At 43.6% G+C, this 23,867-nt stretch overlaps 1 protein-coding gene across 2 annotated transcripts; it reads left to right on the forward strand.

Moving 5' to 3' along the window:
• The first annotated feature begins 17,733 nt into the window (after positions 1 to 17,733).
• On the forward strand, positions 17,734 to 22,155 carry sox9a (SRY-box transcription factor 9a). Of its 2 annotated transcripts, XM_044014649.1 has the most exons (4): positions 17,734 to 18,536; positions 18,748 to 18,998; positions 19,194 to 20,078; positions 22,136 to 22,155. In XM_044014649.1, the coding sequence occupies exons 1-3, from the start codon at positions 18,100 to 18,102 to the stop codon at positions 20,042 to 20,044; spliced, it is 1,539 nt and encodes a 512-aa protein (XP_043870584.1). In that variant the 5' UTR covers positions 17,734 to 18,099; the 3' UTR covers positions 20,045 to 20,078; positions 22,136 to 22,155. The 2 variants fall into 2 exon arrangements, with proteins under 2 accessions (XP_043870584.1, XP_043870583.1); XM_044014648.1 differs by lacking the exon at positions 22,136 to 22,155 and having other exon boundaries at positions 19,194 to 21,292.
• The last annotated feature ends 1,712 nt before the right edge of the window (positions 22,156 to 23,867 follow it).

Consider the following 23,867-nt stretch of genomic DNA (forward strand, 5'->3'; position numbering starts at 1 on the left):
ATACGGTTACAGCGTTGTTCCAGGACAGACTTTCACGTGACGGGCCCGGCCCGCGTCGCTCACCCGGCCGACGTGAGTCATACTTCCCTACCAGGTCCTCGTCTCTGAGGTGTTCCTCGCATGCAAAGCGTGTGCAGAGAAACATGAAGGTCTGCTTGCACTGCCGTGTTTGCATGGATGTCCATTTTTAATGGTGCATTATATAGATATAGATATATATAGATAGATAGATATATATGGAAAGTATTCCTCTGCATTTTGACCCATCCTAGAATTAGGATGAGTAGCACCCGGGGAGCATTGGGGGTTGGGATTGGGGGTACCTTGCTCAGGGGTACCCCAGCCCTTTTCTGGCCCGGTGGGGATTTGAACCAGTGACCCTCTGGTTACAAGTCAAGTTCCCTTTCCACTTGCTACACAAGGTATGAACATATACAGCATTTCATACCACATTTTAAGTCGCATGTAAGTTTTGAGGCGCATATTTCAAGCAAATACAAAACTGTCTTGTCACCGTATGAATGCCCATCCAATGTTCAGACCCTTTTTAGCTCTGGTTTGGTCTCCACCAATGATATAATGTGGTATTACTACCATAGATCAACACTTGGTAATATGTTTAAAGCTGCCTGCATAGACCTGTAACCTGCAAACTTTCACATTATTCTCACTAGTTTGGTTATTTCATTGTTTTTTATTTGCTCTTCCTACATAAAATCCGAATGCTGACAGGCTTTCACAACATTGCCCTACACAAAATCTTCCCTAGAGTCCAAAAGTCTGAGAAAAGATGATTTCATCTTTGCTTTTGACTCTACACGGAATATCGTCGCTCAAAGAATGACATAAACAAACCAACAGTGAAACCGCAGCGAGTAGCAACTTTAAACCACGACACAAGACCAAGCTGCTCATTTTAAATCAAGGCCTCTGCATCTTTTACATAATCCACATTGCCTCAATTTCATCCCAAGTGTGAAACAGCATAATCAGCAATTGGATTACTGGACATTAAAACTCTCCACTAAGGGTCATTTTTTATCGACCCCGACTCATTTTACGTTGACGACAGAGGGCGACCAATATCGGTTTTACAATAAAGCAAATGCGGAACAATAACATTAGCGATAATAAGGTATATTTGACTTACTGGAGCAGCTGGTTTTGCTCTACATGATACACGAGTTTGAAATGACACCCGATATTTGCAGCCAGTTGGCTTCTCCGAATAATAAATGATGTGAAATATCCTGGAAAGAAAGCTTTTAAAAATGGTCATTTAACTGTCCAAGTTTGCTAATCTGCCGATTTACTGAAACTTTTCAAGACCAGAAGAGTTTTTCCTTCGTACAAATCTTCATGTAATATGTGGGGAAAATATGCTCTTCCATAGGCTAAGAATGTGGTTTGGTGCTGAGGCAGCATTGTTACTGTCGGCTTTAACTTCCTCATGCGCCCCCGATGACACATGTGCACCACTAATTAAAAGGAATCCACGTACTGTGCAGTCACAGACGCGCATCCAAAAATTTCACCAGAGCAATTAGGGTCTGGATGTTCCCGGCATCCACATTAACGTTAGCCCCCCCCAAAATACACCTCATCTTAACAATTACAAGCCCTGACAAAAAAAAAAAAAAACACTGACAGAAGACAGGAAAAGAGCTGCGGCAGAAAAAAAAAAGAAGCAGTTTCTCTCTTTTAATTCAAACCAGACGTCCGTATCTGCGACTGGCTTCTGCGGCCGCTTCGTCCACCGAGGCAGAACCGGCGCAGCACAGGATAGCGGGGGAAACGAAAGCCACAGTATTAGTCTCCCCAACACTGCATATTAATCAGCATTTAATAAAAGGAAAATAAATGCCCTCCACTCCAAATATTATGAGTGTGACGCTACCTTTATTTTTATTTCGCTGCAGGTTTTTCCTCGAAAAAAAAAAAAGAGAAAAAATTTTAAATAAACAGCCGTGGTGAAAGAAGGAGGGAAGGAGGGATGACTGTGGATTTATGTGTGTAAAAAAAAAAAGAGAGAGAGAGAGAGAGAGAAAAAGAAATTCTGAAATTAAATAAACAGGAGTTGATGAGGAGCGGGGGCTTTGGACACGCTGTGCTTCGCCTCGTTCAGGTTCGGGAGAACGGCGGCGGTTTACGACTCCAGATCCGTGTCGCAGGACACAAAGTTTCCATGTTGGGGCAAGTGGGCAGCGGTCCAAGCCACTCTCCTTTTTTTTTTTTTTCCACATATGTGATTAAAGCAAACATGGAAATCACCCCCGAAAATGGTTACACTGGCTTTTATAACATATGGGAGTGAGAAAAAACCTCAGCGGTTGTTAAGACGTATGGATTGATAAAGTAAAAGCTTTGATTGAGACGTCTGTACAGCTTAATGCACTTGGCGACATCTATTTATTACATATGAGTGGGCACATTAGCATTATTTTGAATAATAAAAGAATATTGACAACATGTACTTGCTTGTCCTGGCAGAGCACGGCTCTGGAGACTAATGTCTTTCTTTCACCTTTACATACTTGACATAGAAATACAGTCGAGGAGCGAAAAACAGGAATTTGCACAGTCTGAAATGATGGATTTCCAATTGAAATGCCAGTCTGTAAATTGAGTAGGTTTAAATCAATAAAGAAAGAGCCGTGTCAGGGAAAAGCGGCCATTTTATCACAGAGTGCCCAGAGTAAAGTGGTCCAAAAGTAATTGGACAGATACTGCGAGGCATTTTTCCTTCAGCACACAAATAACGTTCTGGCCAACGATCGGGCTTGTGCTCCTCGCTCTGCTGGGTTGTTTCCCAATGTTTTTAAGTTTCCCAGGACATTCTGTGATAGATTTCTTGAGCTTTTGTTATTATCTTATCCACTTCTTTTCTCCTCAAAAACTCTTTTTTTTTTTAATGCACAAAGCAGCCAACTGAAAACTAACTTCGCAGTCAAGCACCATTTGAGCCTGAGAGTCATTTCACCGAGTTCTTTAAAAGTGATTATTTTGGTTATTAATCATCGGGAGAAAAATCATCATCGCGAGTGTGTGTGTGTGTGTGTGTGTGTGAGAGAGTGAGAGCCTGAAGATGAGTCCAAACTCATTTTCGCTCCTGGATAGTGAGGACAGAAAGGAAAGAAAAGAAAATTAAGTAATAACGTCCCGTTCTCCAGTTACTGTCAGAAAGATGTTTTGCATGCGAGTGCTGAGACGATCCAGACGGCAGAATCTCTGCACAAGCGTGAATGTGACCACTGGAGCCGGTTTCAATCGCGTCCTGTTGTCACAACATGGATCAATAAAGGTTAAATTAAAACTTTATCTACTGTGTGACAGGTGAGAGCCACCAGCTCTGCTTTTCTGACGAGAAACTGTATAAGCAGTCTTGAAAACGAAGCATAATGCACTGTGCAGATCATTAAAAAAAAGTGTGAGTGCGAACAAGTCCAACACACACACTCGCTCGGATGCCACACTGCTGCACACACGCTGACACACTGCAGCCCTTTTCTACCTGCAGGCTCAGCTCGCCGCTCTCATGTTACGCGCTTTTCCTTCGTGTGAGTGTAAAGTGTGTTCATATGCTCCGGAGAGGGTTGAGATTGGAAGGAGACTGTTTTCACAGTGATAAAAATCACTTGGCACCTCGCGAAGGAGCAGGCCATCGCGGCACGGCACGGCACGGGACAGGACGGGACGGGACAGCGCGGCACAGAATTGGAGGGCGTCGGGGGTTGGAGTGCGCTGGCGTGGCTCTGGCACCGCCTCAGTGAGGTGGACGTCAGACGCTGCTACCGGACCACCACATTAATAAGTTCCATACTTTATTTTCAGAGGGTGGGGGGGGGAGAGAAAGAGTAAACACTGAAAATAAATAGGAAAATACCTTTATTTAATGAAATCTTTACAGTAGCGGCCACTGTAAATGTCGATTTTGTCCTTTATTTGTGCAACTCTATACTTTTTTGTGAGAAAATATGTACATATGAACAGGAAATCTTAGATCAATCAGCGCTTTCTATTCTATGCCACTTATTTAACTAACATTTTAGTTATATAAGGTATTTTAGATACAGAATATAACTTATAATATACGAGTGCATAAATGATCCAACAACATCTATAAAATCTTAAAAGCAAGCCTGTTTTCAACCCACTTTAAAAGGTTACAGGTTTTTAATGCTAATAATGAGTGGTATTACAATCATATAACAACTACAAATGGCCATCAATTATTAATATTTGTCTAATATGGTGACACTAGATTCATAGTGAGCTACACAAATGAGAATTTATTTGCATTTGTAATGTGTAATTTCGTCTTTGTAAAATTTAAAGGTGATATTGAGCATCGCATCTGTGTGAAACTGATCAAAATCACTGGATGAGAGATCAGAAAAAACAATATGATGTGTTTTGAGCAGCTTGATAGTTTAAAATATATAAAATAACTGTATTGGAAGCCACTGTAAAACAAACATAAAGATTTGTAAAAAATAATTTTCTTTTCATATCAAAAATTGGCAAATTTCTTACACCAATATTACATCGACCAGTCGCCCATTTTGGGATTATTTTCTTTCCTCGAGGACTTCAAGAGAGCCCACTCTGTGTGTCGCCCACAAAGGACACTTGTGCTCCAAAAACCCCTGCGCGGACTCCACGTCGTCTTATGGGAAGTGGGCCTAAGCTTCCTATAAGCCCGTATTACCCAGACAGACGTCAAAAGGTCTTAGCTCGTGTTTGTCCTGTGCGTTAACACTATGTACAGAACCAAACGAGTTTATTAAAAAGTGCTAATTCCAAGCAAACACCGGGGATTGCCAAAATAAAGGTCTTTGATATGAAACACTGCTGATATATGTTTGGCCCACGCTTGAGAATACCTAATACGTTGGTGTGCATGTGTAGCGGTGCAGCGGTGCTCCTCCGGTCAGCTGATAGTGGGTGATTTTCTGCACTGTTTGCAGAGGCTTAGACCCAGATTATTAGTCTCTTAAAGTGGACTTGCATTAAAAAATAGAGGAAACAAGGAGCCACACAATGCTAAGGGCTGGCTAAAGGGTGAGGGATTAGCTGCACTCCACAAACACACACATACAGAGACTGTGATGTGTGCTATATATACTAGTTAAGTTGAATACTTAAGCTTGGCACAGGCCGGTCTCCGTATCTTCACTCGCAGCCACCTACATCGTCGCTCGGCCCTGCCAAAACCGCACGACTGAATGAGCTTATGAGATGGACAGAGTGTGTACTGTATGTATGGCCCTCTGCTACTCCACCACTCACTCACCACAGTGGGCTGCTACTCGAGGACAGTGACAGGGGCCCAGTGTTACCTTTAGCCCGGGGGTCATTAATCGTTAAGAAAAAAAAGGTTTTTCACTCACAGTTTAAAAGTTAGGGCTGCTGCAATTAGTCGACATAATCAGAGGTGTCGATTATCAAGGATATCGACGGGGGAATTTCGACGTCAACGCGTGCAGTGCACTACAGGAAGTGCTGGGGGCAGTATCACAGCTGTTGTCTTTCATGACAGAGAAGAAGAAGATGGGAAACTTTAGAAAGTATGGAAGCATTTGACTGGAAATAAACCAATGAAACAAGATGAATGTGCCAAACATTGTTGTTAGCTTAGCCAAAATAAGTCATTCAATAAGTCAAATCTTAATAATTTGGGACAGCCTTAGCTTAATATGAATCTTTTAGTCTTCTTTGTCGCAATGTTTTATTTTCATTCTTCACAAAGTCGATGCCTCTGTCTTTAAGCCTTCGCTCCAAGGGGCAATATTTGAATCCTCGGGTGGCTCTTCAGTATCAATTCCTTCCTGAAACAAACTGACACTTTCTCCACCCCGTCTTGTTCTCTCTCTGTATCTGATGAATAAGACGTCAGCGGACATTCCTGCATTCCTGGGTGTTAGATGCCAGCCCCAGAGAAGGAAACACAATCGCTTGCAGCGAGTTCCTGTCTCTGTTTGACTCAGTCTTCCTCTCTCACTCTTCAGTCTTCGTGTTTTCATGCATCTTCAGTCCCAGTCAAAGCTCCAGTGTTATCTCCTGAGACCAAAAGTCATATGGTCGGCAAGACGGCCTACACACTGGCATCAAAAGGAAAGTCAATCTGGCATCACGTGTGCTCAGTGTTTACCTGGCACGCTCTTCTTCAGCGGTCGCTTACGCCCACCCTCGTCACCCTTGAGTCAACATCCCTATTACTTCCCAACGCCGTCCGGTCTCCATCCAGTGTCTGAGGCCAGGTTCCTCCTGCGGTTCCCCAGAGGCGGCTCACTGGCCTTGGGTACAGTTGAGCCACGAGGCCAGGGTCAGAAGAGGTAAGGAGGAAGTAACTGGAGATTTTTTAATTACGAGCCTCAGTGGTGCGATGAGCAGCGCAGCTCTGAAGAGTGAACAAACCAGGGCTTAATACGGGTTCCTGAGTTTTTTGGTTTTTTTTACACACTGGGCTTTAAAGCAGCACTTGGCAAAAGGTTTGATGTAAAAATACATTAATCTTTTCCAACTAAATCTCAAACTGAGGCAGCACAAGAAAATACTGTGCCATCCTCTGTAATTAGGACCCTGTGGATCGACCCTATTTGCCTAAATTATGGGTATGGCCTCTGGCTTGGAATCTGATTGGCACGCGGAGAAATGTTGAATAAAGAAAATTAAATGTCAAAGTGTTTCACCCAACATAAAGCCATGGGATCGCTCACTGTGTGTAATAAATATTTTTAAATGTAATATTTAATGTTACAGTAGGCAGGATGTTTTGGTATTACTGACAATGATCTCATCAAGTGAGCTGACAAACACTTCCGCACTTAGGTCTGTTGTGTCACTTTAAGCATTGGCCAATCAGAGAGCAGTTTAGAAATAGGGTGTTCCCATTTGATTCTTGCCTTTACAGAAAGAAAACCCAGGTCTGCAACCCAGTCAGAACAAGGGCCTTTCTACATGGAGTTTGTTCTCCCTGTGTGTGGATAGGTTTCCTCCGGGTTCTCTGGTTCTTCCCGCAGTCCAAAAACATGCAGATTTGGGGATTAGGCAAATTGGACTCTCAAAACTGACTGTAGGTTTCAGTGTGAGTGAATGCTTGTTTGTTTTTATGTGGCCCTGTGATGGACTGGTGGCCTGTCCAGGGTGTACCCTGCCTTTCGCCCTACGTCAGCTGGGATTGACACCAGCACTCTCTCGCGACCCTCGTGTGGAGGATAAAGTGGTAGAAGATGGAGGGATGGATGGATTGCGTTCCCATTGGCTGTCGCACCACACCTACTCAGCACAGGTCCTTTTTGTGGAATGACTCATGCGACTGAAACTACTGCATATGCTAGAAAGAAAGATAGAAAAAAAAAATGCATCGGCAGAGATTCCAAGATGGAAAGATTGCTACGGGTCATCCAACATTTGTATGACTCACTCTGAGCTCCGGATGGGGAGCCATGCTCCCAAAATGGGACTATTCTAATAACCTTCAGATGAAAATAATAATAATTAACTATTTTTCTAGTAATTCTGCCAACTACAAGTGTAAAAATGTGTTAAACTGCTCCGACTGACCAGACTTTTTTATTCAGCTCTTCTGAACAATTGTTAAAAACTCAAAACCGAGTTTTTCTTCTCAGAGATTGAACCAGGGGGAAAAATGTGGGATAAACTTTGGGTTTCCTTCATCATCATGGCGTTAAGTTAATGCCAACGCTACTCTGCATTAGCAGAATGTTGCTAATGCTAAACATTTAGCTCCATCAAGTTGATAGTTACATTAAACCAAGTCAAAGTTGAAGCACTTTGAGTCAGTTAAATAAACCTAAATAGGCTTTAATATGTTTTTTTTTTCTTAATGCAAAAATATCAGTAGCCCTGACATTAGTGCTCCAGTCATTACTTTACGTGGAGTGAATTCACAGCAGATAATTTGGTTAGAGTTAATTAGATTACGTGAGAATGAATGGAGAGTTCGCTGTGCTTCCCAATTGCAGCCACATTAAGCACATTTAGCTTCTGGCTTTAGCTCAAAGTTCCCTGAGATAAAATCATCAAAGTGATTAAAGGATGACCGCTCGTTGAACACACTCATTTCCCACGTTCTCTTTGTCGTCTCGTGCTCCGTGAAGGCAAAACGAGACATTTTGAGGGCAGGAAAACTCAGACGAGGCAATTTTCTATCACCACATTGGCAAGAGCGGGCCAGGCGGGAGTGAGTGGCAGTTATACAACGTGCAGAAAGATGTATGACCTAGCAATAAGCAAACAGTGTCATTATTTAGCTTGAACGAACTGGGCTAAACTGGGTAATCATTTCTAAAAAGGACATTTTAAAGTCCGCATTGCATGGACCAGTCTCATTTCCTGTGCGTACCGATGCAAAATAGCACGTTAATGCACTGCGTAACATAAACCAGCCATTGCATTTATTTAAAGATAATTCAAGTGCATACATTTATAGAACAAAAGGGGGGTTATTAAGCTAAATAAGGGAGCAGTTATTGAATTGGCAACATTTCTTCTATAAAACCATCTCAAACGCTGATGTTTTAAGGGTAACATCAAGGTTTCACTGCTGGTTCCAATGAACGGAACAGATGTAGGGTTTTGCAATTTCTGATGCCGACGGTCACGTCATCTTCTACGTAATAACCCTTTAAATCCCCATCAGCCATGACCTCACAAACAATTTGGGAAATTCCAATCAAACCTCTCCAGTCCTTTGTTGGTTGCAGAGGTGAAGCAGAGGTAACGAGCGGTCCCTGACAATGGATTTGTCGGCTCGCATCTGAGGCTGATTTGGGCCGGGCTCGTGCCTCATGGAGACAATCACACAGGGCTTTGTGAGATAAACTCTGCTCAGAGAAGCTTAGTGCGGAGTTAAATGATCAGGAAACTGGAGGAAGACTTTGTGAGAGCTTATGAGGCGATGAGTCCAGATGTGGCGAATCAGGACTGAACATCGTAGCACAGCTGGCTTGTTTTACATCGGTGCTCAAACACGACTAAACATGCTGTTTAAGTGGACCCGGTACTGCTGAACACACAATGAAGAAAAATAAAAGATGAATCTGATTCTGCTCTGTGCTTGTTCACACACACACACACACACACACTAACATGAGGTAATGCTGTATTCACATTGTTTTAGTGTGTGCTCGCCAGCACACCACATGTTTATTGGTTTAAATGGGAAAAGTATGTTAAAAGGGCCTGGAAAAATGATTCTTAGAAACATTTCCAAACTTTTGTCTTGAAGACAAATTCAATATCGGCAAAGCAGAATCATTTTCCCATTGTTGATATATTGCCTCAATTACTTCTGTGGAACTCCTGCATTGAATTTGTACATTACTCACTTACTGCATAAAGTGTACTGACAAACCAATGGTCTCAGGTTTTGTTCAACAAGATAATAAGAACAGAATTGATTTGTGGGGATTGTTTTCTTGAGCACATGGAATTACTAAAAGATGAAAAGTGACATTATTCTTTCTTATCATCACCACCACGAGTGTGTTTCATAAAAGCCTGCTATGCTGTTACACTGTTGTAGTTGCAGTGTTTCTTGGTCAAAGGGCAAACGTACCACAAACTATCCACAAAGTTTATTTTCCTGCAAAAAGCAAAAACACTTTCAAAGAATCTAACATTTTAATTCAACAGTAAAACCTAGTGTTGCACTAACATCTGTAGGATTCTGTAACCTAGGTGAACCCAATATTGATCTACTAATAAAATATAGTAAGATAAAAGTGATTAAGTGCTGTGCCAAGTTGTAAAATATAAGGTGGGCTAAAAACATCCATGGCTAACAGCTATGCTAACATCACTCCCATTTCGCATTATACCCAAACTCCTTAAGAAACAGCGAGTAAACGATTTTAAGTCGCTAATAAAATATGGTAGGATAAAATTAAAAAATGCTAACCACTCTTCCTAAGTTGCAAAAAGTATGGTTGGCTAAAAACATCCATGGCTAACAGCTATGCTAACATCACTCCCATTTGTCATTATAGCCAATCAGTTGAAGAAATAGTAAGAGAACATTTTAAAGTTGCTAGCAAAATACAGTAAGATAAAATAAAAAATACTAATTGCTGACCCAAGTTTTAAAACGTAAGGCTGGCTGAAAAATATCTATGGTTAACAGCTATGCTAACATTACGCCCATTTCACATTATAGCTAAACACCTGAGGAAACAGTAAAATACAGTCACATAAAAGTTGTAAAATATGAGTTTGGCGAAAAACATCCACGGCTTATGGGTATGCTAACATTAGCCGTGTGTTGCTATATGACAAAATATGAAGCAGACCAAGGAGAAATTAGCATGGTCACACGGGTCTTGTGTTCTCACTCGGAGCCAAAGCCGATATAAAAACATGCAGTCGAGTCATTTCACCTGGCAATTAAACACATTCCCAAAGGTCAAAAACATGTTTAAACACAGGATTAAATGTCTTTTTTTTTTTTACACCAGTGAGAATGGAGTATAACTGATAAAATGTACTGAAGAATCAGCACTGATAATGTGCCTGTGTGTGACTTCTACCATGTTATTCCCACCACACGTTGCCAATTGGCATTTCTCTTGAGCAACTGACTTTTTATGCCACTAAATCCTGTACAAGAATCATCCGTGCTTTCAAAAGTGGTCCTTCAATCCGGATGGTTGTGGTTAAAGCAGGATGGAGGTTTGAGTGAAGGGAAGCAGCCAAGGCGCTGAGATATCATCACCATTTCATTAAGTCAGTCTCTTTGTTTCTACACTGGACAAATGGTAGCTAGTGAGGGAAGCAGCAGCGGCTCATGTTCAAGTGGTTATTAAATTATTACATGTTCACGTCATCATCTCAATATTTTGTGCAGTATAGGTTTTATTCATTTACATAAACTGCATGTGTGTTTTTTTAAGGAATCTCCTTCCTTTGTCATTTATTTGAATACGAATAACCACAAATATGTGTTTTACAAACTGCAGAAATAAAAAGATATATCCACTAAAAGATGGATTCATCTATTCAAAATCCACAATGACGAGATTACATTATATATGGTAGTCTTAAAGAAGCACTTTCATGCACTCTGAAGTAGAAAAACAAATGTATAAAACTTGGTTAAGTTAACTTAGTTTAAAAAAAAACCAACTAAATATAGCACTCTTTCGATCCACCATTTTGTTTACTTGAAACAACAGGTCACTTTGCGCGACATCTCCACGTCAAAGCCGTGATAACCAGACCATATACCGTAGCATACACCACTTTATTATCATTCGACTCCAAATGGGGCCATAATTAACGACACTGTTTTTAAGAAAACCTGAAATTAGTGATTGAGACAATAAAGTCTCAATCGCTGCTGCTGCTGCTGCTGCTCTGTAAGTCTATGATTCTATCCGAGACGACTTTAATGAGAATTTTTTTGTTGCTGCATTTGGCTCCGATTCTCACACTAAAATAAATATCCTTCACCCGACACATTGGAAAATGACGGATTTTTATATGCCCCCTTTTTTTGTAAAAAAAATGAATTTATTACATGAATTTCCACCACACTTCATGTGGATGATGCATCTTTTCTGGTTTGAAATAAATGCCCGGGGGCGTTTGCTTTTCGAGGTTGCCATGCACACACACTCTCTCACACACACACACACACACACACACACACACACATGCTAAGATTAGATCTGCTTCCACCTGATACCAAATGGCAGTCAAAAACATCAGATCATTACACACCGTCAGGAACCAATTTCCATGAACCGCAACTGCAACGACACAGAGAGAGAGACAGAGAGAGAGAGACAGAGAGAGAGAGAGAGAGAGAGAGAGACCCAGAAAGGAAATTGAGCTTCTGCTCAGGACACAAGCTGTTACTGTTACAAACTGGAGCAACCAAAATGCACTGAGGAATCATTTCAGACGTATGCGCTCGCCCCCCCCCCATCTCTCCTCACTCACCACCCCATCCTGCCTCCTGCACAATTCAATAAGCGGCAAAAATGTGCTGCGTTACAGTCGGTCGCCGAGCGCTGCTCAGAGTAGCGTTTCGCCGCGTCAGAGCTTTTCTCTCCCCCTCAATCTCCACCCGGATCTTAGGTGCTGCTCTCTGTCCGGGGAGGGAGGGAGGGAGGGGAGTTTTCCAGTGGCACGAGCCACCCGCTGACAACTGCCATTCTTTAACCTTCCCACACACACACACACACATCCTCCCTCGCCTAAACCCAAACAACTGCTGAGCATTAAGGTGTGGATCTGTCATTAGTTAGCTTGGCCCGGCTGGGTGAGACCATTGTTTTTGTTAAAGCGAGGCCTGTTTGCACAAGCCATATCGTCGGAGGGAAACGGTACTCCTCTGCGGCTTTCTCCGGCTCTGCCCGAGCAGATTGGGTTTCCTCTCGCTCCTCCAGCCCTCGCGTACGGCGCGGTTACGATCGGCTAATGCACATATTTTAATCAGTCACAACTCAAACTTTGCTGCGGGGGAAATGTGTCCGGGGGCATAAAGTGCTCAGATGTGCGTTTTTACTGGATTTAGTCAGACGGGAGAGTGTTGACTAAGGGATGATGGGTTTTTTAGCTTTTGAAAGCAAAAATAAAAAAAGCGTGAGGCACTCAGAGTGAAGGCAGCAGGGAGTGGGTCAGTGATGGATGGCAGATTTGAGCCATCCTCCTTTGGAGTTCCCAGGTCTTTCCTAAGTGTTGTTTAAACAGCACGAGGAGCAGAATGACGTTGGGTCAACAGACACCCGGTGCACAGACGCTCAGATCAGAGGGGGAGCGGAATCGCACAGGCTCAGGGTGACTATTAATCACCGCGAATCCTCAACGAATGGCACATCACACCCATGTGAAGGCTGCAGGCACCGGGAGATGAGATGTTTCCCTTTAAAATTCTCTCTCCATCCTGCTCCGGGTATTTGGAAACCTCTGCTCTTTCTCGTGACATTACGCACACGCTGCAGAAACTAAACGATGACCGTATTTGCAGCATGTTTACGACGGACACTAAACTGTTACTGTTTCACAACAACCAACAAAAAGATCTGTTTTGAGGTTTTCGACTAATTTGACTATTTCTTGGTACAGTATTTTTGCAGTTGCAGCCATTTTTTCTCCAAATTTGGTGCAGAAAAATAGAATCTTTCCACTTAAGACCTTTTGAAATGCTCAGTTTGGCTCGGCTGTTGGAGCAGTTTCCCAAAGCCTTGAGTATTTGTCAGTTTCTTGACCACTTACAGAGCAACAAGTGATATAATACAGATTCCTAGGCTGAGGCAGAAAATAAAGTACATTGGGTTAAAGGTTAGTGTTTTGTGTTGTTGTGTTACCATATTACAAACATAGTTATACAGCAATGATGGCCATGTTGGACATTGGGTCTCCGGTCTCCCATCACCCAACTTCTCTTCTCCTGTCTTAATTATTTCAGGGCTTTAGTTTTTCAGCCTCAACATTTGAGGGATTTTTTTAAGAACAAGCTCAGATAACCCGAGAACAAGAACTCACTTGTCTACAAAAGCAAAATGTGCTCTTTGCACGTAGACTCGAAGCGTTCCAAACTAAAACAACATATCGGCAACGCGTCGCGCGACGAAATCCTCTTTTCTCGGGCGGGCTGAGTCGCGTGGTCGCCGCGGTCGGCGCACACTTCACGATTATGCAATTAAGATACGCATTAATGAAAACACTGACGGTCGAACTGTAAAAGATGAATAAACAAATGGTCTCAGTGCCAGTCGTGACGCAGCAGCGGTTTGGGAAGTAACGATACACAAATACTCAGTGTATGGTTTCCATGTCATTCTTCTTTTTACCCCCCAAGAGAAAAAGGAAAAAAATACAGATTTGTGTCCTAAGAAGGTTGATAGAACTCTGATTGGGTTACCAGGGGTAGAGTAGATACCGATGCATAGAATGTTGCACCTTCAGAGTCGTGTGTAAAGTACATATCTGGACAAACACAGGTGACAGAGTAGGAATGAAGCTAAGAGATGTAAAGCACGGCTGATGAGATCCCCCTCAAGGAAAGCAGACAAGAGTTTAGCAGTTGACTCAGATTTTTTACGCTGTAGCACCAAGTCAAGATGAGAAGTTTCCCAAGACCTCGCCCTGCCTGCCTTTGCTTTTCACTTTGTGTCGGACTATAAACCCAGTAAGTATGTTTGTGTATTCCAGTAAAATAAATCCTTTTAGGCAAGGGCCCTTCTTTACCCAGACAACTTTAGTAATGAGGCAATGAAGCAACCAAAACATGGGAGTCGCTGCAGCTTCAGTGATTTAATAAATGCAACAGAAGTTCTATCAACACAAAAAAATGCCTTTTCTTTGGTCGCTAAAGCTAAAGTGAGACGTCAGTGAGCAAGAGCTGGGTCATAATAAGCATCGATATGTGGAAAAACACAATAGATATTGTCTTTGTACCATCTCTTTCCTAAACTACTACTCCTAACTACCTGCTGTGTCCCAGTTTTCTTTTGTGCTAAAGGAATAATATAGTGAAAGCTAGCTTTAACCCTTTAACACCTACGCCTTAAAATGTCCCTTTCCAGAATACATGGAATTTGTCCTGACAGCACAAACCGTCGCATAATTATCGTATCGCAGTGTGTGCTTGTTTGATAAAAGGTTAAAAGGGATCAATAGAAACTATTAAATATGAAAAAAATGGCTGCAAAATAGGTCGGAATATTTTTCTGTAGTCAGGTCTGATAGTTTTGCATGACAGAGCCAATTAGCAATCAGTATCGGTTTTTCTCAACAACAAAAAGTTACGTGCTGCAGCTTTAAGCCATAAAAGCATCTCGTCCATCTTTAAAATATGCACTCGAGGCGTCGAGTGAATTCATTATCGCACAGATGTAACAAGAAACAACGTCTTGAGGAACTGGAACTCGTGAGATGTGGAGGAGGAAGCAGAGCGTTCAACCATATGTTGGGGATTTTTTGACAAGATGCCATGTAGGCGTGAAGGTCATATCAGTGTGTGTGTGTGTGTGAGTGTGTGTGTGTGTGTGTGTGAGCACGTCTTCAGGTAAACAGACAAGGTTCCCTCACTCTCCTTTTTTTTTGTCTTTTCTCACTAACTATGTTGTTTTGCTCATTATTACCATTATCCCTCTTCCTCTCGCTCCTCCCCGTCGATGTTTCCCTCTTCTTTCTCGCTCACCTCCATTAGCCGTATTTACTCTGTCAATAGCAGCAGTGTGTGTGTGTGTGTGCGTGTGCGTGTGTTTCCACCCAAGTTAAACCGACTGTGAGTCAGTGCGTTCACGTCTGTGTTGCTCTCACCCGGCGTAGCAGGATAGCATTTTGGTGACGACCCCGCGCGCCATCTATGAACACTGAGCCAGAGTGCAAATCTTCTATTTGTGTTCAAAGCCAGTGTCTTAAATAAGCATGTCTCGTGTAAATAAACTTGCATTGTGGGGGGGTGGAGTTTGAAGGAGACGGCCATGTTTGGCTCTTGTGTTTGGGAACCGCAGGCCTAATTGCCCGGGGAGTGAAAAGAATTACCGAGTGACTTTGGAGCAAAACACACAAACAGCAACATTACAGCACCTAGAGACAGTTGTTGTATTCTGTTTTTCAACACAGGGAAACAGAGGGGAGAGAGGGGAGGAAAGAGAGAAAGCGAGAAGAGATTTCCATCTGTGGCTTTTGGTGTCTGCGTGTGCGACTGCACCGGGACTGACTGAGCGAGCAGCAGCAGCAGCAGCAGCAGCAGCAGCAGCAGCAGCAGCAGCAGAAATGAGCTCTACCTGACATCTGTGAGCTATTAAGAGCGACTTCAGGTAGCACATGTTGTCCACATTAGCCTGAACTGAGATTTACATTTCCACATCTCCACAAAGCATAATAAACAATCAAAGGGGGCGTGTGCAGGCAGGTTACCGTCGGCAGCAGCAGCAGCAGCAGCAGCACTTCATGTTACCTCCACGGCAGAGTGCGCGACGAGTTTCGGCCGACGTGAAAGGACAAAAGGTGGCTCTGTGTGTGTGCTTGTATTTGTTGCCTCTTTAGAACCTTCTCTGGCATAAACACTGACCAGGAGTCCTCATGGAGACCAAAACCTGGTCCTACAGAGGCTGAAGCACATTTGTGAGGAGGGATAACACTTTGCTTAGGATGTTCCTAGTGAATGGTTGTCAGTGCAGTGTCCTCAGAAGAATACCTGCACAAAACTGTGTGTGTGTGTGGAAACAATACAGTTGGCAGCCGTGGAAAGTCACTAAGTAGATTTACTCAAGTGCTTAACATGAGTTTTTTTTTTCCATTTTCTGCAACTATAAACTTCTACTCCACCGTGTTTGAGGGAAATACAGCAACACTGGCGGACACTTGATTTTCAAAGGCTGTAAACAATTAATAAAAAGTGGCTTTCTGTGGCAGTTTGCACAGTAACTCACTGCCATCGACCAACAACAGCATTTAAGGGATGTTTGCACGTAGTATTACATTTCTGAGTGGGGTGATTTCGGTTGTAAAATTGATTTTGCCTATACTGCAACTGTTTAAGACTGAGTTTTAAATTGTTTTCACTGGAATGGGGCTCAGTGGATCAGGTCTCCTGCTGTTTTAGTGGGTTTGTGGTTCGATTCCTTAGCTGCCGCGAACCCAGGCTGCACTAGAAAAGGTCAGTCATGTCAAATCATGTGCGAGGATCCATTTTAACAGCTTTATACTTGCATTTACTGACAATTTTGACCTAAGTGGAGGATGAATACTTCATCCACGAGCGATAAAAGCAAATGAAAATGTAAAATAAATCACGAGCACAAAGAAAATGTTCTTCTAGACACTTGAATATATATATATATATATATATATATATATATATATATATATATATATAAATCATTTTACAATGAATATGAAGTTCTTAAAAAGAGTTGCTTAGAAACTATTTGGTGAAAGAGTGAGGCCAGAAATTCAACATTCAGCAAAATTGAACAGAATCTCCCATTGACTGGATCACTGCTGCTGCTGCTGCTGTTGTTTGAAATGAGATGAGCGATAAAATTCAGGAGCTGGGGACTGACTGCAACTGTTGCATTACTTCAGTCCACAGGAGCTCCTTTCTCCTCCTCCTCCTCCTCCTCCTCCTGCTGCTGCTGCTGCTGCTGCTGTTGCTGCTCTCAGCAACAGGAGCAAGACAGGGATGTTTCCAGACTGCTGTCTCCCCCTATTGACCAGAATATGCAACTGTAAGTATAGGAGCAGTGTGGAGAGAGAGAGTTGAGTGAAGACTTTACAGAGCAGTTTAAAGATTATGAAATGTGGTGTTTAAATGACATTGTGTGGCCTTCTTTTCATTTACTTGCTATTTTTGATATGGTTTCGAGATGAATGTCAGTGTTTTGGTTTTTTTTTTCATCAAAACAAATCAACTTTCAGTCAGTTATGCTTTTAAAATACCTGTACATAAAGGTTTAGTTAGGACCACATGTTTAAAATCACGTTTCCTTCATGAAAAGGTAGTTAATATCCAACAGAATCAAACAGCACGCTGTATTTACTGGCTGGTACGGAGAAAGTGTCTGTTTTCTGTGTGTGTGTGTGTGTGTGTGTGTGCGTGCGGTGGAGGGGAGGGGGGGATCAAATTCCATCAGACCCACTCGCGTTCGCGTCACACGTTCCCAGCCAATCAGCTGCGGGCTTTCCTGTGCGGCATGGTAACGCTCTTATAAGCTCCGCATCCACGAGCCTCGCAGTTCAAAGCACTCGCGCGCTCTGGGGGAATGTACTTGGAGAAGAAGCAGACAGGAGCATTTCACCGTTTCATGCTGCAGAGTTGAGAGCAGACTCTGTCACCTGCGAGGCTTTTTTTGGTTTTTGTGCGGATCCATTTTGCAGAAAGCGCCCAGGAAGGCTGAGAGAAGCTCGTGCGTAAAGACACTCGCTCTCCAAATCGGTTTTACGCACCGGAGCCGAGAGAGAGAGAGAGAACCAGCTGCCGTTTTCAAGCGACTTTACTCAAACTCATCCTGGTGAGTTAAACTCACATCCAGGGGCTGATTTATTTCCCCTCTCGCGACAGCGCGTCATTGACTTCCCCCGATTTCACGCGTAATTTGGCACGAGAAAGTTGTTCGTATGAATCTCCTCGACCCCTACCTGAAGATGACGGAGGAACAAGACAAGTGTCTCTCTGACGCCCCGAGCCCGAGCATGTCCGAGGACTCCGCGGGCTCCCCGTGCCCGTCCGGCTCGGGCTCCGACACCGAGAACACCCGGCCGTCGGAGAACGGGCTCCTGAGAGCGGACGGGACCCTGATCGACTTCAAGAAGGACGAGGACGATAAGTTTCCCGCGTGCATCCGCGAGGCCGTGTCCCAGGTGCTCAAGGGCTACGACTGGACGCTGGTGCCGATGCCGGTGCGCGTTAACGGATCTACTAAGAACAAGCCTCACGTGAAGAGACCGATGAACGCCTTCATGGTTTGGGCTCAGGCTGCGCGGAGGAAGCTGGCGGATCAGTATCCGCACCTGCATAACGCAGAGCTCAGCAAGACTCTGGGGAAACTCTGGAGGTAAGTGTGGAAAAAAGTTCTGCTTTTACGCATGTATTTGTGCCGTGTTTGTCAATTAATCAATAAATAAATCAAGAAATCGATCAGCAAATTACTTTTTTTTATTATTAATGATGTCTTGGCTTTATAATTAAGCATTTTAATCCGATTCCAGTTAGGGTCATAATATATTTAAGTGAACAAGTCCATTAATTTTCCTCTTTACGCACAGACTCCTCAATGAAGTGGAGAAGCGGCCGTTTGTGGAGGAGGCTGAGCGGCTCCGGGTGCAGCACAAGAAGGATCACCCAGACTACAAGTACCAGCCGCGGCGGAGGAAGTCCGTGAAGAACGGACAGAGCGAGTCTGAGGACGGCAGCGAGCAGACGCACATCTCTCCCAATGCCATCTTCAAGGCTCTCCAGCAGGCGGACTCTCCGGCTTCCAGCATGGGAGAGGTGCACTCTCCTGGTGAGCACTCAGGTAAGAAAACCAACCTTTTATTTGTCAGTTCACATAGTAGTTTATAGACTCAGTCTTGAGTCTATAGTCTTAACACTTGCTCAGCTTTATTTTAAGGGGAGGTCAAAAAGAGAATGTTAAAAAGGTTAAAAAAAAAAACCTTCTTTGATATAAAAGCAAACTCTCATGTGTGTTATTCTGTTTTGTAACTTCCAGGCTCCCAGGGGCCCCCAACCCCTCCCACCACCCCAAAGACTGATGTTAGCTCAGGCAAGATGGACCTAAAGCGTGAAGGCAGCCTCCGCTCCCTGCCTGACGGCCCCACCGGTCGCCAGCTCAACATCGACTTCCGCGACGTGGACATCGGCGAGCTCAGCAGCGACGTTATCTCCCACATCGAGACGTTCGACGTCAACGAGTTCGACCAGTACCTCCCGCCCAACGGCCACCCGGGCGTCCCCGGCAACGCCGCGCCGGTCACCTACACGGGCAGCTACAGCATCACCAGCGGGGCCCCGGTCAGCCCACAGGCGGGAGGCGGCGCCGCCTGGATGGCGAAAAGCCAGAATCAGCAGGGACAACCGCAGCAGCACACTCTCACCACGCTGGGCAGCAGCAGCAGCAACAGCTCGGAGAGCCAGCAACACAGGACGCAGATCAAGACGGAGCAGCTGAGTCCGAGCCACTACAGCGAGCAGCAGGGCTCCCCGCAGCACATCGCCTACAGCCCCTTCAACCTGCAGCACTACAGCCCGCCCTCCTCCGCCTACCCAGCTGCCATCTCCAGGGCACAACAACAGCAGCAGCAGCAGCAACAGCAGCAGCAACAGCAGCAGCAGTATGACTTCTCTGACCACCAGGGGGGCGGCAGCACCACCACAGCAGCGGCGGCCTCGTACTACAGCCAAGGCTCGGGGCTGTACTCGACTTTCAGCTACATGAGCAGCCCGAGCCAGAGGCCCATGTACACGCCCATCGCCGACAACGCGGGGGTTCCCTCCATCCCCCAGAGCAGCCCGCAGCACTGGGAGCAGGCTCCGGTTTACACCCAGCTCACCAGACCCTGAATCATGAATCAGACACACACACACACACACACACGTGTACAGCCACACTTTTACACACACTTAAACACACACACACACTTTACCGCAGGGAGAGTTCTTCCCTTGAATCAGACACTTGAATTCACAGCAGAGGAGAAGAGCTGGACTTGTGATTGGCTCACATCGTGCCTTGCTATGATAGAAACTATATATATATATATATACATAAATATATATATTTAGAGAGATGAAAAGACTTAAATCCTCTGTGAGGACTTGAATAATTGATTGTTGATAATTTTCAGTAGGTACTGTGTATGTTTCATGTTTGGTTTTATTTTCTTCTTTCATACGCTGGCAGTTTGTAACTCGTGGGGGTTCGGGGGGGCGGGGCAGGAGGAGGAGGGGCTAATTATTACTTTTTTGTTATGTTAACACTTTATACTACAGTACAGGAAACAATATGGTCATAGTCATGGCAATAATTTTGTAATGGGTGAGGTCATTTCTACTGTAACACGGACCAGCGTGGTAATGACAGTGTAATAACGCAGTATTAATGCGTTCATAACGGCGTTTTAATGCTATCACCATGTTGTTACTGTACTGTATTCGTGTGTGTAGATATAAAACTTTAAAAGCTTTATATTTTAACCCGTTCAGCAGCTGCACAGCAACAACACGATCGTCTGTAGTGTCATTTTTACAGTTTGCTTTGCTCTTCTTTTTTTTTTTCTCTGCTGCCTTTTGAGCAAATATGGTTTGTATTTAAGCGGTTTTATGCTGTCACATTTTTTTTTTTTCTTCTTCTGAAGTTATGTGTCATAATCGTTGGAAAAGCTATGAGGCAACACGAGAGAGAGAGAGTTTCACAATGTTGTGTTGTCTTAACGGGGGGGCGGGTTAGCGGGAGACTGAAGCTCCATTTTCAAACCTTCTGTGCCTTGGATTTTCACATTTTTCTGAAAAGTTTTTCTATTTGTGTGCGTGTGTTAATGCTTGTGTGTGTGTGTGTGTTTGTGTGTGAGAGCGACGGCCACAGCTGAGATTACACTTAACCGTCTCACAGCATGTGTTTGACAGCTACAGGAAGTCACCTTGACCCCATCCACCCACCATGCTGGTGTCCCCCACCACCGTTCCCGTCCCAGGTCAAAAGTCCCATTGTTTTTTTAGAAAAATCTATTTATTTATTAGCATTAATTTTATTTCAAAGTAATTATTTTGCATACTCTTCTCGTTATAAAGTCATGAATTGTCATATAATTCCCCGCTTTTAAATTTGTGCAGAGAGGCGGAGAGTAAAAAAAAAAAAAAAAAAATAGGTACACGCTGTAATCATCTTTTCTTTATGTGTGTGTTTGTTTGTTTATTTATCTCATTGAAATGTCTATTTTAAGTTTTCCTGAGGGTTGGGCGGGGGAGGAGGGGCCTATCTAACGAAACGTGTACGATTTTGACTTTTGTTGTCTGTGAATTTCCTTTGTGAGTCCGAACTGGAAAACGATATCTCAGTTGCAGCTTCTCTTGTTTTTGCTATGATCGACAGAGGGACCGTTCCTCTCTTTCTCTCCATATCATTCTTCTCGTTTTATTTTCATCACGCCATGTATTTGTATTTGTCTGCAAAGAATCTTTTGTATATGTATTTGCAATAAAAACGAAAATGATATTTTAAAAAAGGACGGGGTTTTTTTTCCACCTATCTTTCCACATGCCAGGTGTCAGTGAAAGGGTTAACAGCCGAGTGCTTGTTTTCCCAGAAGCCTTGTTGGTTTTCTTTTTTTCTCTCCACCATCAGCTGGTTCCTGTAGCAGCAGGGGGGCTGTGAGGCTCTGGGGGACCTGGATGGAGTCAAAACTACGGAAAATAACCTGAATTTATTCAGATAGTGGAGGAAATGAACAAAAAAAATATACATATAATTGGGCTGAGATTCACACAAACAAGTCCAAACTAGATTATAACACAGAATGTTGCTCTTCAGCTTTGAATGAGGACAACGCAAACTCAAAAAGGTCAAACTAAAACCTCAGGTCACGCTGTGTTTTTATTAGTTTGTGAACGCTGACATTTGGAATATACACACAGCGTGAGTGGATGCAATTACAGACACACACACACACACACACGATCTAATGCAATCCAGTGCAATAGGCGATCAATAAATAAATAAACATCAGCTGTGCGATGCAGTCGACGTCTTCATTTATTTCTTTATCTAATAAGAGTCCAAGAAAATAACGTGAGTTTCTGAGAAGGCTGATTGAGTTAATGTGAAACGCTGCTCGGTTTAAAAGTCGGTCAACCGGACGAAATCAAGTTAATCAATCAAATCAGTCGGTTTTCAAAGAGAAATGCTGCTTTCCATGTGTTTAGGTCGTGAACTGTTTGAGTTTCATGAAAATAAGACATCAACATCGTGGTGCCTGCTTGTGTATAAAGTTAAGAAAATGTAAGCTAAGTTAAGTAAATGTCCCCAACGCGGGACTAATGAAATCTTATCTTATCTTAAGAAGTAATTCAATGATAAAAGCAGTTATGTTAAGTTAAAATACTCACTTTTGTCTATAAGGAGCCATTTTGGTGCTTTTGTCTCAGTATCTTGAGACATATTAATATATCTGGAGCCCTTCTTGTAAAACCTCACAACAGAAACGCGTATATGTGCGCAACACGTCATCCAAAAATCTAAAACAAATAAAGAAAACTACAATTAAAAGAGCGCAGCACGTTACGGACGTTTTAATAAACCCAAAATGACTTCGCATGACTACTGCAGAGCAACAGGCACCGCTTTTCCGGAACCCGTGAGTGAAAACCCTGAAATCGTAACCGACTGAACCAAATGCTTGTTTAAGCGTTACGGAGCGCGAACCTTCCACACAGATCCGCAGCAGACCTTGGATTTGCCCGCGACACCACAGACAGACAGACAGACAGACAGACAGACACAGACAGTTTAAACTGAGGAAACAATGGTTTCCGCGTTACGGCACTGTGGATTTGTTCTTGGTGTCCCTTTAAGCGGGGACGACAGTTACACAAGCCACGGCGATCACAACTAATCAATGACTGAATCCAGAGCCGCGCGCAGATTTCTGTTTACTTCCCTGAAATATTCGATTATCGGCACAGGCTGCAGCAACACGTACAAAACTCCCTCCCTCGTCTTCACATCGTCCTCGGAGCTTAGGTCAAGGGACGGAAAAAGTGAACAAACACCATTTTCCTACTATGTGGATTATGTGCAAGACAACAAAATGTTTTCATATTCCTCACAAGCAGCTCCCTGAGTTTGTGCTGATGGCACGTGGCCTCACAGCTTCATCCTCATGACCACTTTTTTTTACTTTCTTCCTCCGTGTCTGTTATGGATATTGAAAAGCGTTTTAGTGACGAGTCACCCGAGAGCTATAGACGTTTTATGTTACTGATAATAATAATAATAATGATAAAAAAAGAAAAAGAAAAGAGAACTGGAGCTGCACGCGCCAACAACGGTTGGATCCGCCTGCGAGGCTCCAGACACGCAGACAAAAATGCAGCAACGAGATACACCCGGAAAAGATATCAATCACACGGTCGACGGCAACGGCGTGCACAAGTGTGAGAGACAGGTGACAGCGGTCACGTGACACGGTCGCGTGCAAGGCTACGTGCCGAACGCTGCGAACGCAAAGAGCTGTCGGAATGTCTCTTTACAAATATGACAGTTGACAGTTGACGTGCAGCGGCTGATGATGGTGCGTGACACAACAGGCAGATCAAATACTGACATGTCAGAGGCACATGAGACAATAGACGGCCGATAAACAGCATATATATCAACATAAAAAGGAGG

Source organism: Solea senegalensis, linkage group LG18, assembly GCF_019176455.1.
Source record: "Solea senegalensis isolate Sse05_10M linkage group LG18, IFAPA_SoseM_1, whole genome shotgun sequence".
NCBI classification, from domain to species: domain Eukaryota; kingdom Metazoa; phylum Chordata; class Actinopteri; order Pleuronectiformes; family Soleidae; genus Solea; species Solea senegalensis.

Excerpts from the sequence above, each read along its gene's own strand:
- sox9a (XM_044014649.1), top strand. The coding sequence starts at position 18,100 with ATGAATCTCCTCGACCCCTACCTGAAGATGACGGAGGAACAAGACAAG. Across the intron at positions 18,537-18,747 it reads ACTCTGGGGAAACTCTGGAG|ACTCCTCAATGAAGTGGAGA; the intron begins GTAAGTGTGGAA and ends CTTTACGCACAG. Across the intron at positions 18,999-19,193 it reads CTCTCCTGGTGAGCACTCAG|GCTCCCAGGGGCCCCCAACC; the intron begins GTAAGAAAACCA and ends TGTAACTTCCAG.